At 30.2% G+C, this 13,277-nt stretch overlaps 1 protein-coding gene across 9 annotated transcripts in view; it reads left to right on the top strand.

Moving 5' to 3' along the window:
* LOC118192715 (protein tweety-like) overlaps positions 1-13,277 on the top strand; it is a 128,810-nt gene that overhangs the window by 86,293 nt on the left and 29,240 nt on the right. For 3 of the 9 annotated variants that reach the window (XM_085810928.1, XM_085810926.1, XM_085810927.1), the window contains 2 exons: positions 1,505-1,606; positions 9,182-9,337. In XM_085810928.1, coding sequence (XP_085667054.1) covers positions 1,505-1,606; positions 9,182-9,337 — 258 coding nt within the window. The remainder of the gene's footprint in view (positions 1-1,504; positions 1,607-9,181; positions 9,338-13,277) is intronic. The other 6 variants (XM_085810934.1, XM_085810933.1, XM_085810930.1 and 3 more) reach the window with 3 other exon arrangements.

The raw sequence follows: 13,277 nt of genomic DNA, 5'->3' as shown, positions 1-13,277 counted from the left end.
ATTAGCTCTTTAAACATTTTCATAATTTCCTCTTCGCATTATTTATATGTAAAATAATATAAATGATAAATATTTAAAAATATGAACCAGTTTTTTCTTGAAACTTATTTTAAAGCAACTTAGTTTTACGTTTGTTTCTCAATAAGTATTTCCTTACCAAATTAGATACACATTTCTACTTTAATTCTTCAAATACTGTATTTTAAAATTAATCAGTATTGATTAAATTTTAAATGCAGTAGGTGAATATATATTTTTTTTATTTATTTGTTTGATCTACTATGCACCATTGAAAAAAGTATTGTTAAAATAATGATTCTAATGTTGACTTTGATAAAGGTCATGCCCTTTACACACACATATATATGTAAATGTTGTAAATGTGGATCATATATTTTAATAAAGTGAGTTTATTGCAGTAACTGCATGATAAGTTTTAAAATGACAGCTTGGAAAGATGTCTGGAAGTAACTTTAATTCGTTAGAATATTTATTATGATATAAGTTTATATATTTTGTGATACATTTAGTTAAATTAAATTGCATGAAAAGAGGGTTAAAAAAATTCAGTTAAAATTCCAGTTACCTGAAGACTTCAAATTTTCTAATATAGATTAATAAATTTAATTTTATTTAGTGTTTTTCTAATCATAAAGCTGTACCTTTTTTTTAAAAAAAAAAAGATGGTAAAGAGATGTTACCCTGACAGTCATTGTTACGAGTTTTGTATATACATAGATAATTTTGGTGAAATTATATGTAAAATTGTATTTCGTGTGTATAACATAACATGAAAATCTAAAGGAGTGAAGCATACTGAAAAAGTAAGAATACAGGGGCAACTTTGAGTAAATGCATAACTCGCTAATTTGGCGAGAAATCTCCAAAAGTCACCAAACTTGGCAATATTTTTTGGCAGTCCCTGTATCACCGTTATAGGTATTGTAATTTATGTTTTGTGTAAATGTAACTGTGTTTGGCCCTTATGTGTCTTTCGGTAATTATGAGAAGCAGAAAGTACTCAAAATATCTCGTCAGCCGGATGAAAACTGTGTAAGGCTGAAGAGAATATCTGCCCTAAGTAAATCATATAGCTGTAACTATAAAAAAAATGTTACCCTTACAGTCATTATCTTTAGCTTACAAATTCTTAGTCATGATGCAAGCTTGATAAGTATGTTTTAAAAATGCATTAAATATATTTATGTTTAAAAATATCACTCACTTCAGTTATGGTATAAATTTTGGGAAACTTTTAATATTACCATGTTTTGTATCATTTTAATATAACATAATGGCAGCATAAAAAGCTGTCTGGAAGTAACTTAAGTTTTTTAGAATCCTCATTATATAAGTTTATATATTTTGTGATACGTTTATATGGAAAAGTTCACGACAGTTTTAAGAAGTAAATGGTAGAAAGCTGTTGTGTTAAAAAATATGACTATCTGATTGTTTATATGAATGTATTAAAAAATTTCACATTTCTTTTCTGAATTTTTAGTGAGGGTACTGCATTTATGTTGGTGTCTGCTGTTGGAAGTGGATTATTGTTTACTGTTCTTATTTGGGTGGCATCACATACTTGGATACATATAAGAAAAAAGTAATTTATTCTTTCTGTTTTTGTGATTTTGCTTTAATTGTTAGGTTTTCTGCCATATTTGTGGATAAATTAAGGAGCTTTGCAAATAGTATGTAATTTAGAATGTCTGCTTATTGAGTATATTTTGTATTGCAATTACTGTATCAACTTCTTCGCAATATGGCGAGGAGAATGTCATATATTTTTACCTTAAAATATACTAGACTATTTAGGTACTCCTAATACAAAATAAGAATCATTTTAGAGGATTGTGAGGTATGTATATATATTGCTTGCCTAATTAAGATGCATTATAATTTGAAATTAACTTTTCGGTGTGAAAAGTGTGTTATTCTGAGAAATTTTGAGATCTTACTAGTTTTGTGCAAGCATAAATATGAACTGAGTAATAGAGAATTTTTGAAAAATAATCAAAATACTAACTGAGGCAAATTCTCATTTGAAAAAATGTTTTAAACTAGTTTCTGTTTAAATTTTGTGCCAAATTAAAAAAAAAAAAGGAAGGAGATGTGATATCAGCAAATAATTCCAGTGTAATGTAAATCCTCTTCTGTCAAAAAGATATATATATATATTAAAAAGTCTATGTTTAAAATTGATTAAAAAGCTAAATTTTGATAATCCTTTTAAGAGTTTAATAATAAAATTAGCTTCTTAATGCAGATATTAGTTTGGTTGGCTAATTAATAATTTCATATGGTAATGAAGTTAATACAAAAAAATTTTGTATATTAAAGTTGTTTCATGCAGTCTTTCATTTTAAATTATAAGATTAATTTAAAATACCTTTTACTCTGTTTTTGCTAAAGCATAAAACCTCCCCTCCCCCCATAAAACCCATTGGTCCAATATCTGAAATGATCTAAAAACAGTTTTTTTTTTTTTTTAATTTCACTTTGGCATTAAATAAAATACTTCTATACTTAAGAAACAATCATTTATTAGCATTCATTAACAATCATTTATGATCTGTATGATCAATAATTTGTCTGGAAACATTTTTGAATTTACACCTACTGAATAATTTATATCCTTGATGCCAGGGTGGGGAATCATTATTTATTATTTTTTGCTGTTGTCAGCATAATTTTTGACACATGGCAACTTGAGAAATGTCTCATACATTTCATCCAGTTATGTGTAAAACATTTAAAAAAAATACTAGTAATTAAATGTTGAGGGCTATGGTAACCTTTTAGGTTGACATTGCCCTCAACATTTAATTACTAGTATTTTTTTTTTATCATAGCTACATTACTTGATCATAGCTACATTATTTAGCTAACTGTAATGCCAAGTAGAAATTTCAGTGGAAATGGAAATTAAATTTCACAAATTTCTTTCCGAGTGTTGAGGAAAAGAAATTCCAAATTGAGAATAACTGGTCCACTAGGGAAGGTGAAATTTTTAGAATTCAGAGGAGTGCCAAGCAAAGCAGAATTTAGGACTCACAGAGACTGTGCTGGGCCACAAAATATCTAATGGAAAAACCTTAAGTATGAGAATTTATTTAATCAAGTCTCTGATAAACCTGGAGCTTATGCACAAAATAAGTGTAAGTCTAATAAATAACTAAACTAATATAATTCATGCTTAATTTCATCAGCATGCGATAGAAGGAAGAAAATATTTACTGGAACAGCATAGCTTTAGTTGATAATCTCATGACACATCACCAATAGTTTATAGTGGACACTACATAATCTTTGTAATGATAGTGCGAACTTGATGGCTTTTAGATGTTGCAAACAAAAAAGCAACATTGTCCATTTGAGAATTTGAGAATTGATAATAAGTTCAGATATAATGAAAATTTTTCATTGCAATGGCTGCTGGAGTCAGCAGTCAACTAGTGATTCAACTAATTCAGTCAACTAATTTGAAGATTTTCAGATATCCAAAACAAAATTGAAATTTTCTAGATAACAGAATTTGTAAAGTATGAGTAAATAAATAAAGTGGATAAGTGGTAGTAAACAAAGATGACATAACAGGTTTTTTTTTTATTGCGGTGACAATGTGGCAATCATCAGTCAGCTAACAGATGGCAAAACCTGTAGTGTGGCTTTAATTCCAGAAAATATTGCTACAAACAGGGAAAAAGTGCTGAAAAGGGTGTTGGAAAAAAAAAACAAAAAATTAGTGGGAATTTTCGAACAGAAATTACAGGACTTGAAGACTGGAACTCTGTAACTCAAGAAGAAATTATCTGTATCTATAGAATTAAAGAAAAAGTATTTGCACAAAAAACAAAGCAACTAAAACAACTTAAGTTGAAAGCAATGTTTAACAAAGCAAACAAATAAGCATTGTGCTCCTTTTTGTAAATTATCTTAAGGTCGTAAATGCTTCATTATTTCATAAACTTCTATTTCAGGTTTTTAATTTTATAATTTCTGCATGTCATCTTACTAGGTTTAAACTGATGATTTAACATCTGGAAAAATCCAGAATCACTGATGTCTTGATAAGTGTGGATCTTGGACTTTGTACTGTATTCTTTCATGATTTAAAAAAATGTCTAGCAAGATTTCCAGCTTTAAATTTATTTGTCAAATATGCATAATAGAGCTACTGGATTTTATATTATTACATCTTACTCTTCTCTGCTTCTCTCAACTGTACAATTGTTCTATTTCAGATTGTTAATTTTTTAAATAAATACACTACTAAACTTAAAAACAGAGCATCTGGAAGAAATGGTGCTGCAACTGTTATTTTTTCAGGACTGGTATAGCACGCAGTATAAAGTAAATGATTATCATTTCAAATTCATTGGTTAATAGATTCCAACATTCTGCGAATGAGAGTTCAAAGCTTATAAATTAGCCTGGATTGTCTTCTAAGCACATGTGGTTAAATAGAAATTTCAGAGCTTGTTCAGTTGTGAATGAGGATCCTTTTGTATTATTGAGTTAACTGTATAATCAGATCAGGGACTTTAAATATAGCATTTGTTGGTATAAAAGAACTCAAATGTTTCTTCCTATCATATTACCAGATGTGAGTGAAAAGGAATGTTTCTGTAGTGGACAGAATAAGTACAGACTTATTGGAAGAAGGGTACAAGATTCCCCCTCCCCCCCCCCCAGAAAAAAAACTTCTGGATGTTTTGTACATACATTAGCAAAAGAGAATTATCATCTTATTAGGATGATTATTCCACATTGTTGGTAGTATTGTCATAGCAATGATAAATGAAAAACATTCACCAAATCATCTATTACACATCACCATTTATTATGTCCTTTATTGCGGGTTCTACCATTTCTTAGAATATCTCAGAAGTATTCTGCCAGACTGCTGCTATGGTGCATGAAATGCTGTGTGTGGCAGGAAAAGCGGCATAATGTCATCTCTGCTGAAATAATTTTGCTGAAGTAAAAAATTGATTGAATATGTATGTGTAACTGGCAGGTAAGAGTTACCAAAAAAACTTCATTTATACCCAGTTTACATTGCCAGCAAGGTGCATTTTTTATCAGGTTTTATTGGATTTAAAGCAGATCACTTCTCATAATGACAGATTATTGCCTCCCAGTTGGTTCAGTGTTGTAAATTATTACCACTGTAAATGTACAAGTGATAAAAACATCTGTTTCTTAAAATATGTTAGCTTTTCTTTGTGATTAACTCATAAATGGTATCTCCACCAAAATCAATTATTGCATAACTCAAAGAATGCATTAATTCGAGAATGGATGGAATTTGTACTTTTCACTGCAAGTTTTGAACAGCAATGTTAGTAGAATGTTGTATACTGTAGGGAGATGATGGCTGCTGATTTTGGCAACTCTAAAAAGGGTAATGATTTACTTGTTCTTTAATTTTCCAATCATTCAGCAGCTTTAAGAGCATAAATTATTTTGGTTATAATGTTTTTTTCTCCTTCCTTTCTGCATGCCTTCATGGTGTAATTGGAAGCAAACTCGATGCATATTCCAGAGGTCCAGTGTTCGAGTCCCAGAGAGAGCATTGTACATTTTTCACGTCTCCTGCTTCAAAATAACCTAATGACTTAACAAACAGTGCCCAAGCTAAAAGGTGGTGGACAATAATTCATTACCATCAGGATTTAGCAATTGAGTCCCCTAATTCCCAGTTGCCCTTTAAAATGGAAAGTATATAAGGTATTTTCTGCCTTCGTGGTCTTATGGAAGCATATTTGACATATTCAAGATGTCCATGTTTCAAGTCCCAGTGAGGGCACTGCACATTTTTCAGGTTCTCTTGCGTCAAAATTACCTAATGTCTGTACATGGTAAAATAACTAACTTTTAATTATCTAATTATATAACCTTTTTTTATGAAGCCTTTAATAAAACACATTTTTTGAATTGCAATAATATTAAGAGACTAATTATCATATGTTGCTAACAATTATGTAGTTGTGCTATAGAAAACAACTTGTCTATTATCATTATTACATATGCACTATGCAAAGCACATTTTTAGATTTCAGATTTTTAACCTTTATAAATATATTATTGTATTTCTTGCAAAATAATTTCGATAGAATGTTAAAAAGTAAACATATTTATTTACAGTCAAAAGTCGTTAATTCGGACACCCATAATCCAGACTTCAAAGCTACAAACTTTTTGCGCAGAAAGTACGGCTGTAAAGTACTTTTACGGCTGCGAATATGCGTGTGCGCATATGCGTAATACGTTTACGTTTGCGCGTTCAATGTATAACGGATGGTATAAGCTAAGCTAAGATTATCGAATTCAGTTAATGTTGCAGATTGCGTTGTTTCTGAATCTTCAAATTGGATCCGGCTTATTATTTTTTGCAGACTGTTAGAGCAATTTTGTAAAAGTAAGCTTGAACTTTCGATTATGCCAAATAGAATTTCTGATATGTATTTACTAATATGTAAAGGATCTACATCCACGTTTAGAAGTCTATTAAACAAAAAGTGGAATTTCTGCAAAAAATGGATAAAGGCATATCCTTCTTTTCTCAAACCATTCCAAAATCTGTTTATCAATTTCACGCTGCTCTGGGGACGAGTGTTGCAGATTGCGTTGTTTCTGAATCTTCGAATTGGATCCAGCTTATTATTTTTTGCAGACTGTTAGAGCAATTTTATAAAAGTAAGCTTGAACTTTCGATTATGTCAAATAGAATTTCCGATATGTATTTACTAATATGTAAAGGATCTACATCCACATTTAGAAGTCCTTTAAACAAAAAGTGGAATTGCTGCAAAAAAATGGATAAAGGCATATCCTTCTTTTCTCAAACCATTCCGAAATCTGTTTATCAATTTCACGCTGCTCTGCGGCCGGGGGGGGGGGGGAAACGCCGAAACGCAGCGGCGCACAATGAATTGGAAGTTAATCTGTCAGCACTATCCTTATCTTCAGGGCAGATGTTTTTATTTTATTTCGCTTATAATTCCTTACTAAATGTAGTATTTCATCTTGATGTACTCTGTCTTTGATATGATTTAAATCAAATTCCTCGTCATTATAATTCACTTCCGATAAAGAAGAAAGTGATACAGAGGTTATTGAAAACGAAAAAAATTCGATTCACAAATTAGTCAGTATTCTCGACACGGCAATTATAAAACTTTAATAGTAGAGTTTTGTAACTGAAGGAGAAATTATGTCTGTTTATAGAATTAAAGAGAAAGTATTATCACATAAAACGAAGCAACTTAAACAACTTACATTGAAAGAAATGTTTAATAAAGTAAACAAAGAAATATTAAGTGCCTTTTTTTTTTTTTTTTTTTTTTTTTTTTTTGTAAATTTTGAAACCCTTTAGATCATAATTGTTCTTTATTTCATAAATTACGGTTTCATATTTTTAATTTTATAATTTCTGCATGCCATCTTATCAGATTTAAACTGATGATCTATAATCCGGAATTGCTGAAGTCCGACGAGTCCGGATTAACGACTTTTGACTGTATAAACATTTAAAAAGCTGGACACTTTTGCATAAGTGTGATTAAAAAAATATGTCCATTTCATTTGAAAGTTTTTGAATGCATTCAGAATTTTGGCAAGTAAGTTCATGAATTGACTTCTATAGTTTTGTGAATTTCACATAATTCATGTAATTTAAATAATTATTTATTGTTAAATAAATTAATACTGAAATATGAGTTTATTGGCAAAATTAATAATAAATCTGCAAAATACTTAATTGCTGTTAAATACAAGAAATTGTCCTGAAGTTAAAAAAATGGTTTTAAATGCATTTAAATGGAAATGCATCCACGTTGCTTTCTTAGAATTATATTTATTATAATCATGTAAATTTTTTTTGTTTTTACATGTGATAAGTTATTTTCTGGGTTACCTTGTTAAATTTATTACTGATTTTCTTCAGTAATATATGAATCATCCTCATAATTTGCATTTTATGAAAAATAAGTAATAAAGCAAAATGAAGCAAGAACGAAAATATACAAATAAGTATTTCGCTGAGACTAAACTTGAATAGGTCTGAAAGACCTGTCAGTCTAGATTAAACTACAGTTATTTTAGACATCATCTAGTTGAAATTAATATCATCATTATAAGTCTGTTTTAAGCTTCAGAACATGTGATTCATATTTATTTATACATTTTTTAATCTGTAGGTCGGTGTATTGATTTTTGTTCTATTGGAAACTTAAAATGTAATGAAAGAAGAATATATTAGTCAAATGTGTGTTAGTGTAATTTGTTTAAACTTTTCAAGACCAAAACGCCCGAGACAGCCTTTCATTAAAATGACCACCACCGGCCGAGATTGCGATGTTGTTATCTTCCCTTTCCCTAAGGTATGCAATTGCAGTTCCCCAAATGTATTGCATCAGTTTATTGCAGACAACTTATACTAAAAGGATTTATTTTTTTTTTTTTTTTTTTTAATCTTTATTTGTTAGGAAGCAGAAAGTGTGTCATTTAAAATCTTTACATCTCTTTATGCATTAATGGATAAAGGGGGGAAATTGCTGTTAATCTCGAAAGGCATTTCGGCCGTTTTGGTATTTTAAACATACAGCTTAGCGAAGGCTTCAGTTTCCTAAGAGTTACATTTTTCTTTTTAATGTTAAGTTTTCATTTGATGAATTAGCATGAATAGGTATTGCGCTATAACTTTGTTCTTTTTAATTTAATTAAATTTTTTTAAATTTTTGTTCTTTTTTAGCTTAACATAATTAGTATCTTAAAAATTTTTACTTTTCTGCCTTTCATTATGGATTTTTGTACTATAGGACATTACAATGGGATCAAATCTCATGTGCCTTTTATAATAATAATAATCCATTTATTTTATTGAAATAATTACAGTTTATTATGTGCTGCATCTGTGTGGATTAATTTTTTTTAATGTGGATTCCTTTGCATGAATTTTGTATTGATCAGTTTAAAGATTTATGAAATGCATTCTTAAAACAGAAGTTTTTGTGTAAATGTATACACTTCTAATTTATTATTTCATTTTTATTATTAGTTTTTGCATATTTTTATTTTTTGCATGGTTTTGTTTGTTTAATGTATTGTTTATGCATGTTCAAGTTTGTAATTTTATTTTATTCCCACAAATTCCTTCTTAACCATAACTTAGGCCTCCAGTGGAGCATATTGATGAAGAAGATCCATTCCTCCCTCCATCATCTGCTATGGTGAGCGCCAGGAGAAACCGTGAGACGTACGGAAGCACTGGTTTTCGACCTCGCTCAAGTCATACCCCACCCCAGACCCCTTACTTCAATACGTCTTTGTGAGCCTCCACCTACATACATATCTTGTGCTTTTGCACTTTCTCACATGCTGAAGCTTTCTTAGCTAAGGCTGGAGCTTTTTATAGATCTAAGAAGGCTAACATATTTTTATTATCAATCAACAAAGCATTTGCAGTTTACATGAGATTGCGAAATTCTGGCTTTTAATCTGTGTTACTTTTTTTAAATTCATTATTATTATTTTTGAGTTATGCTCAAATTTAAACTACCTCTAATTTTTCTTCCTAATGCACTAAAAGTTAGAATTTATATCATGCATATCTAGTTAGTTATTAAAAAAATTACTGCATAGTATAAATTAGAATGCAAAAAATTACATTAAATAATTACTAATTTCTTTCTAAATTCTGAATGTTGCAATTTTTCCTTCCTCGATATCATTGCAGATAAAGAATCCTACCCATAATATTGATTTTCTAATTTTGAAATTCTGTTGTTTAAAATTTCATATAAAATATTTTAAATAAAGGTCCATAAAATCATAAAGGTATTTGCAAAGATTCAGAACTAAGTTCATAAAAAAAGGAAATATTTTGCTGTTCAGCCTTTTACATGCATTATTTCAAATGCTGTAATATTTTTGGCTCTTTTACAGAGTTTCTGTGCTGCCTTTTCAGGTGTTGAAAGGCTCTTTAAATCCTGAATTGCATAAAAAGAAATTCTAAATGTTTTTATACATTAAGATTAAACTTTTAGGAACAGAAAGTAGTCATTTGTGTATGCTAAATTCATATGCAAGAGGGAGAAGAAAAGTTACACATTTCTTTGCAGTTGTTTGATGATGGTAGCACTGTGAGAAAGGATATTATTTTGCAACAAAGATTAGTTGTACCAATGAAACTTTTCTGGCAGAATACTTTTCAAAAACTAGTCTGCTTTTTCTTTGTAGAAAATAAATTTTTCAGTCTGCCTATCTGCCACTGGCAGAGTGCTGAAACTGGTAGTTTGACTTTGTTAAAATTTTTGTGTGTGATTGTATGGGTGTTTGATATTTTTTTCCCCATATGTAATGTAAGTACAAGCCATTTACCCTTAAAAACTTCTTCATGAGGGCTTTCATTCCTCAGCAGATAATTTTTGTATGCTCAGCCTTAACTAAAATTAGTCAGCCGTTCATATCAGTTCTTCAGGTTTAAATGTTTTGCAAATTATTCCCAGCTAATAAAAAAATACCAAGGTATCTTTTATTCAGGATTTTTGAACCCAAAGGCCTTATGTTAATGTAAATTTTTTAAAAAAAATTTGTGCAGGTAATCATGGTTTTGTCTTTGGGTCACAAGCGAAACATGAACTTTCATCATCAGTGAAGATTTACTTAAAATAGTTTGGACTGCTGGATACCATCTCTGTCAAATTTTGACATTCAGCATTTGAAAACTTGTCCTACTGTACTACATCATAAGAGAATTTTTTTCCCCTCCATCTCAAACTCCTGGGGTTGCTTATTGTACTGCCTCAGATCTGTATTCTGACAGTCTCGTCTTTGGCTGCATACTTTGCACAACTGGGTTTTTACTGCCATCCTTCAGGGAGGCTGCTTGCCAAACTAATCTCTATAGATGTGTTTGCATAATCCATGCTTTACAGTGTTGAAAGTAAAGTGGACCATAATACGTTCTTTCAAGATGAGTTTAGATGGACAAGCTTTCATTAGACAGAGTGAGAAGGAAATAATATATCATATTGTGGTCTCTCTTCTGAGGTGTTTCCTATTTTTCTGGGTAGTATTTTTGGTAAAGTCCAACTGATTTACTGCTAATGAGAGTAACAAATTAACAGTTTAAAATCAGCATCTGCTGAGCATTTATTTTATTGCCATTCTCCTTTGGATATCATACAAGCATCTATCATATGTCACAAAACTTTCTACACCACTAAGAAATACTTTTTCTTAATGCTACATCATTATAGACTGACTGCAATCGAAATGCTCTTCATTTATAAGGCTCTGTCAGGATTTCATTTACTTCAGTACAGCACATTATTTTTGCTGTTTAGTCGTTAAGTAAAATTGAAAGAAAAAGTTAATTTGAAACTATTTCCTTAAGTAGGTGCTGATTAAAGTAAAGTAAGCTGAGATATGTTAGTAATCATTATCATTAATTATAGTTTAGCAGCGGCATTGGCAACGATTGAAAAATTTAAATTCTAAATTTTGTGCAGACACTCTACATATGCCCAAAATATTAGACAAATTAATCCTCAAAGACTGTAAAGCTAATTTTGAATTTGATAATAATTATGTAATGTAAAGAATATGAAGCTTCTTAAACTATTGAAATTAATAGTATTTATTTCACTAAACGTAAGTTAAAATTAGTGAAATACATAAATGTGGCTAGTTTTGATTTTATGAGTGCAGTAATAGAGCTTTTTTTTAAAATATATATTAATTTGCTTATATTTTTCTACTGCTGTTTTTGTACTTAAAATTAAGTATATTAAAATGCATTTATCAACATTGTCTTTAAAGTATTATTAAATTTAAGTTTTGCATGCACGCAGTTCTAGTATATTCAGATTTAAGCATGATAAACATTCCTCGTAATTTATAAAAAGGCATTTCTTTATTATATGTAAGAAAAGTATGTCATCTTTAAAAGAATATAAGTATGTAATTGGCATTAACTTAAGAGAAATTTTGTTTGTAATTCGAGAGAAACTAATCAGTTTCTGCTCTTCAGAAAGCAGAAGTATTCTACCGTATTTTTGGTTTTTGATTAGAATCCTGAGTACGGCATGGAATATTTTTCTAACATTGATACTAGGCTGATTCAATTCTGTCTAGTTTTATGCTATTTAATATTTGACAAATTGCATGCATCCATGTTTTTTTAATTAAGAAAGGTACTTTTCAATGATCTACATACCCTTCAAAATGTGAACTTGCTGCCCACTTTGGAGAACATTCATGAACTGGTTGACACTAATTTTTTTTGCTGAGCTAATGCTCAAAAGCCAACAGCCATTTTCTGAATGTTGGTGTACTAAGAAAATCCATACAAGAACAATCGATCAATAAAATTTAAAAAGCAGGAAACATCGGTAATAAAATATATACCTTTTATGAGAAGTCCTTTTTGGTCAGTGAACTAATGTTTTTTACTCTTGGCCGCCTGGGTAAAGTCCTATCTCGGTAGAAGACAGCTTTGCATTTTTCAAATGCTAGATAGCATTATGAAGAGATAAATTGAGCAAGAGTTCCTAAAATAAGCAATGGCAGTTCTAATGATGATATTGCAAGAGTTCCTAAAATAAGCAATGGCAGTTCTAATGATGATATTGCAAGAGTTCGAAGGCATGAAGTTTAAAAAATTACTGACAAAGGGCCTTAGATATAAATTCTTTTGCGAGAGCAGCATGAGCTAAGTGCCGAGCTGTTGGTAGAAGCGGAGTTTTGATGCTCAGTAAGGAGGAGGAGTAAGTGAAACAGTAGCCACTGGCTGCAGAGGAGAAGGTGATTGGGTAGCGGATGATCCACAGTGTACTAGGGAAAGGGGCTCTTTTTATTGCCATACTAATTTTGAGGGATAGCCGAATGTAAGGAGAGGAAGGATTACCGGCTGAAGTCTGATAAATTGAGAGAAGACTTAGTAATGGTAGAACATTTTTAAGGTATAAATTTTAATTGAGCATTATGTAGAGTAAGATAGTAAGAATTTAAGATTTGTTATTAGAATTATTGAGTTCTTCAAACATTTAGAAGATGATGTACATTTTTTCAATTATAGGATTTCGTTTCAGAGTTGGTTTAAACTTTTGTTTATTAAGTAGGGTCATTTTTGAAAGTTGGATGCCAAAGATGGATTCAAGTTCTTTTATTGCTGTAAAAAATTTTAGAAACCCTGATGTTTGAACATTTGCAGAATATTGAATGTTTTTTTATTGGGGGGGCAGTGAATATTTGGGTAGGTTGAT

The sequence above is a fragment of the Stegodyphus dumicola genome, chromosome 2 (genome assembly GCF_044657685.1).
Source record: "Stegodyphus dumicola isolate Sdum_Otavi_A_Nest chromosome 2, ASM4465768v1".
Taxonomy (NCBI): Eukaryota; Metazoa; Arthropoda; class Arachnida; order Araneae; family Eresidae; genus Stegodyphus; species Stegodyphus dumicola.
The sequence above is the reverse complement of the archived record's forward strand: the minus strand, read 5'-3'. Positions and strand labels throughout refer to the sequence as shown.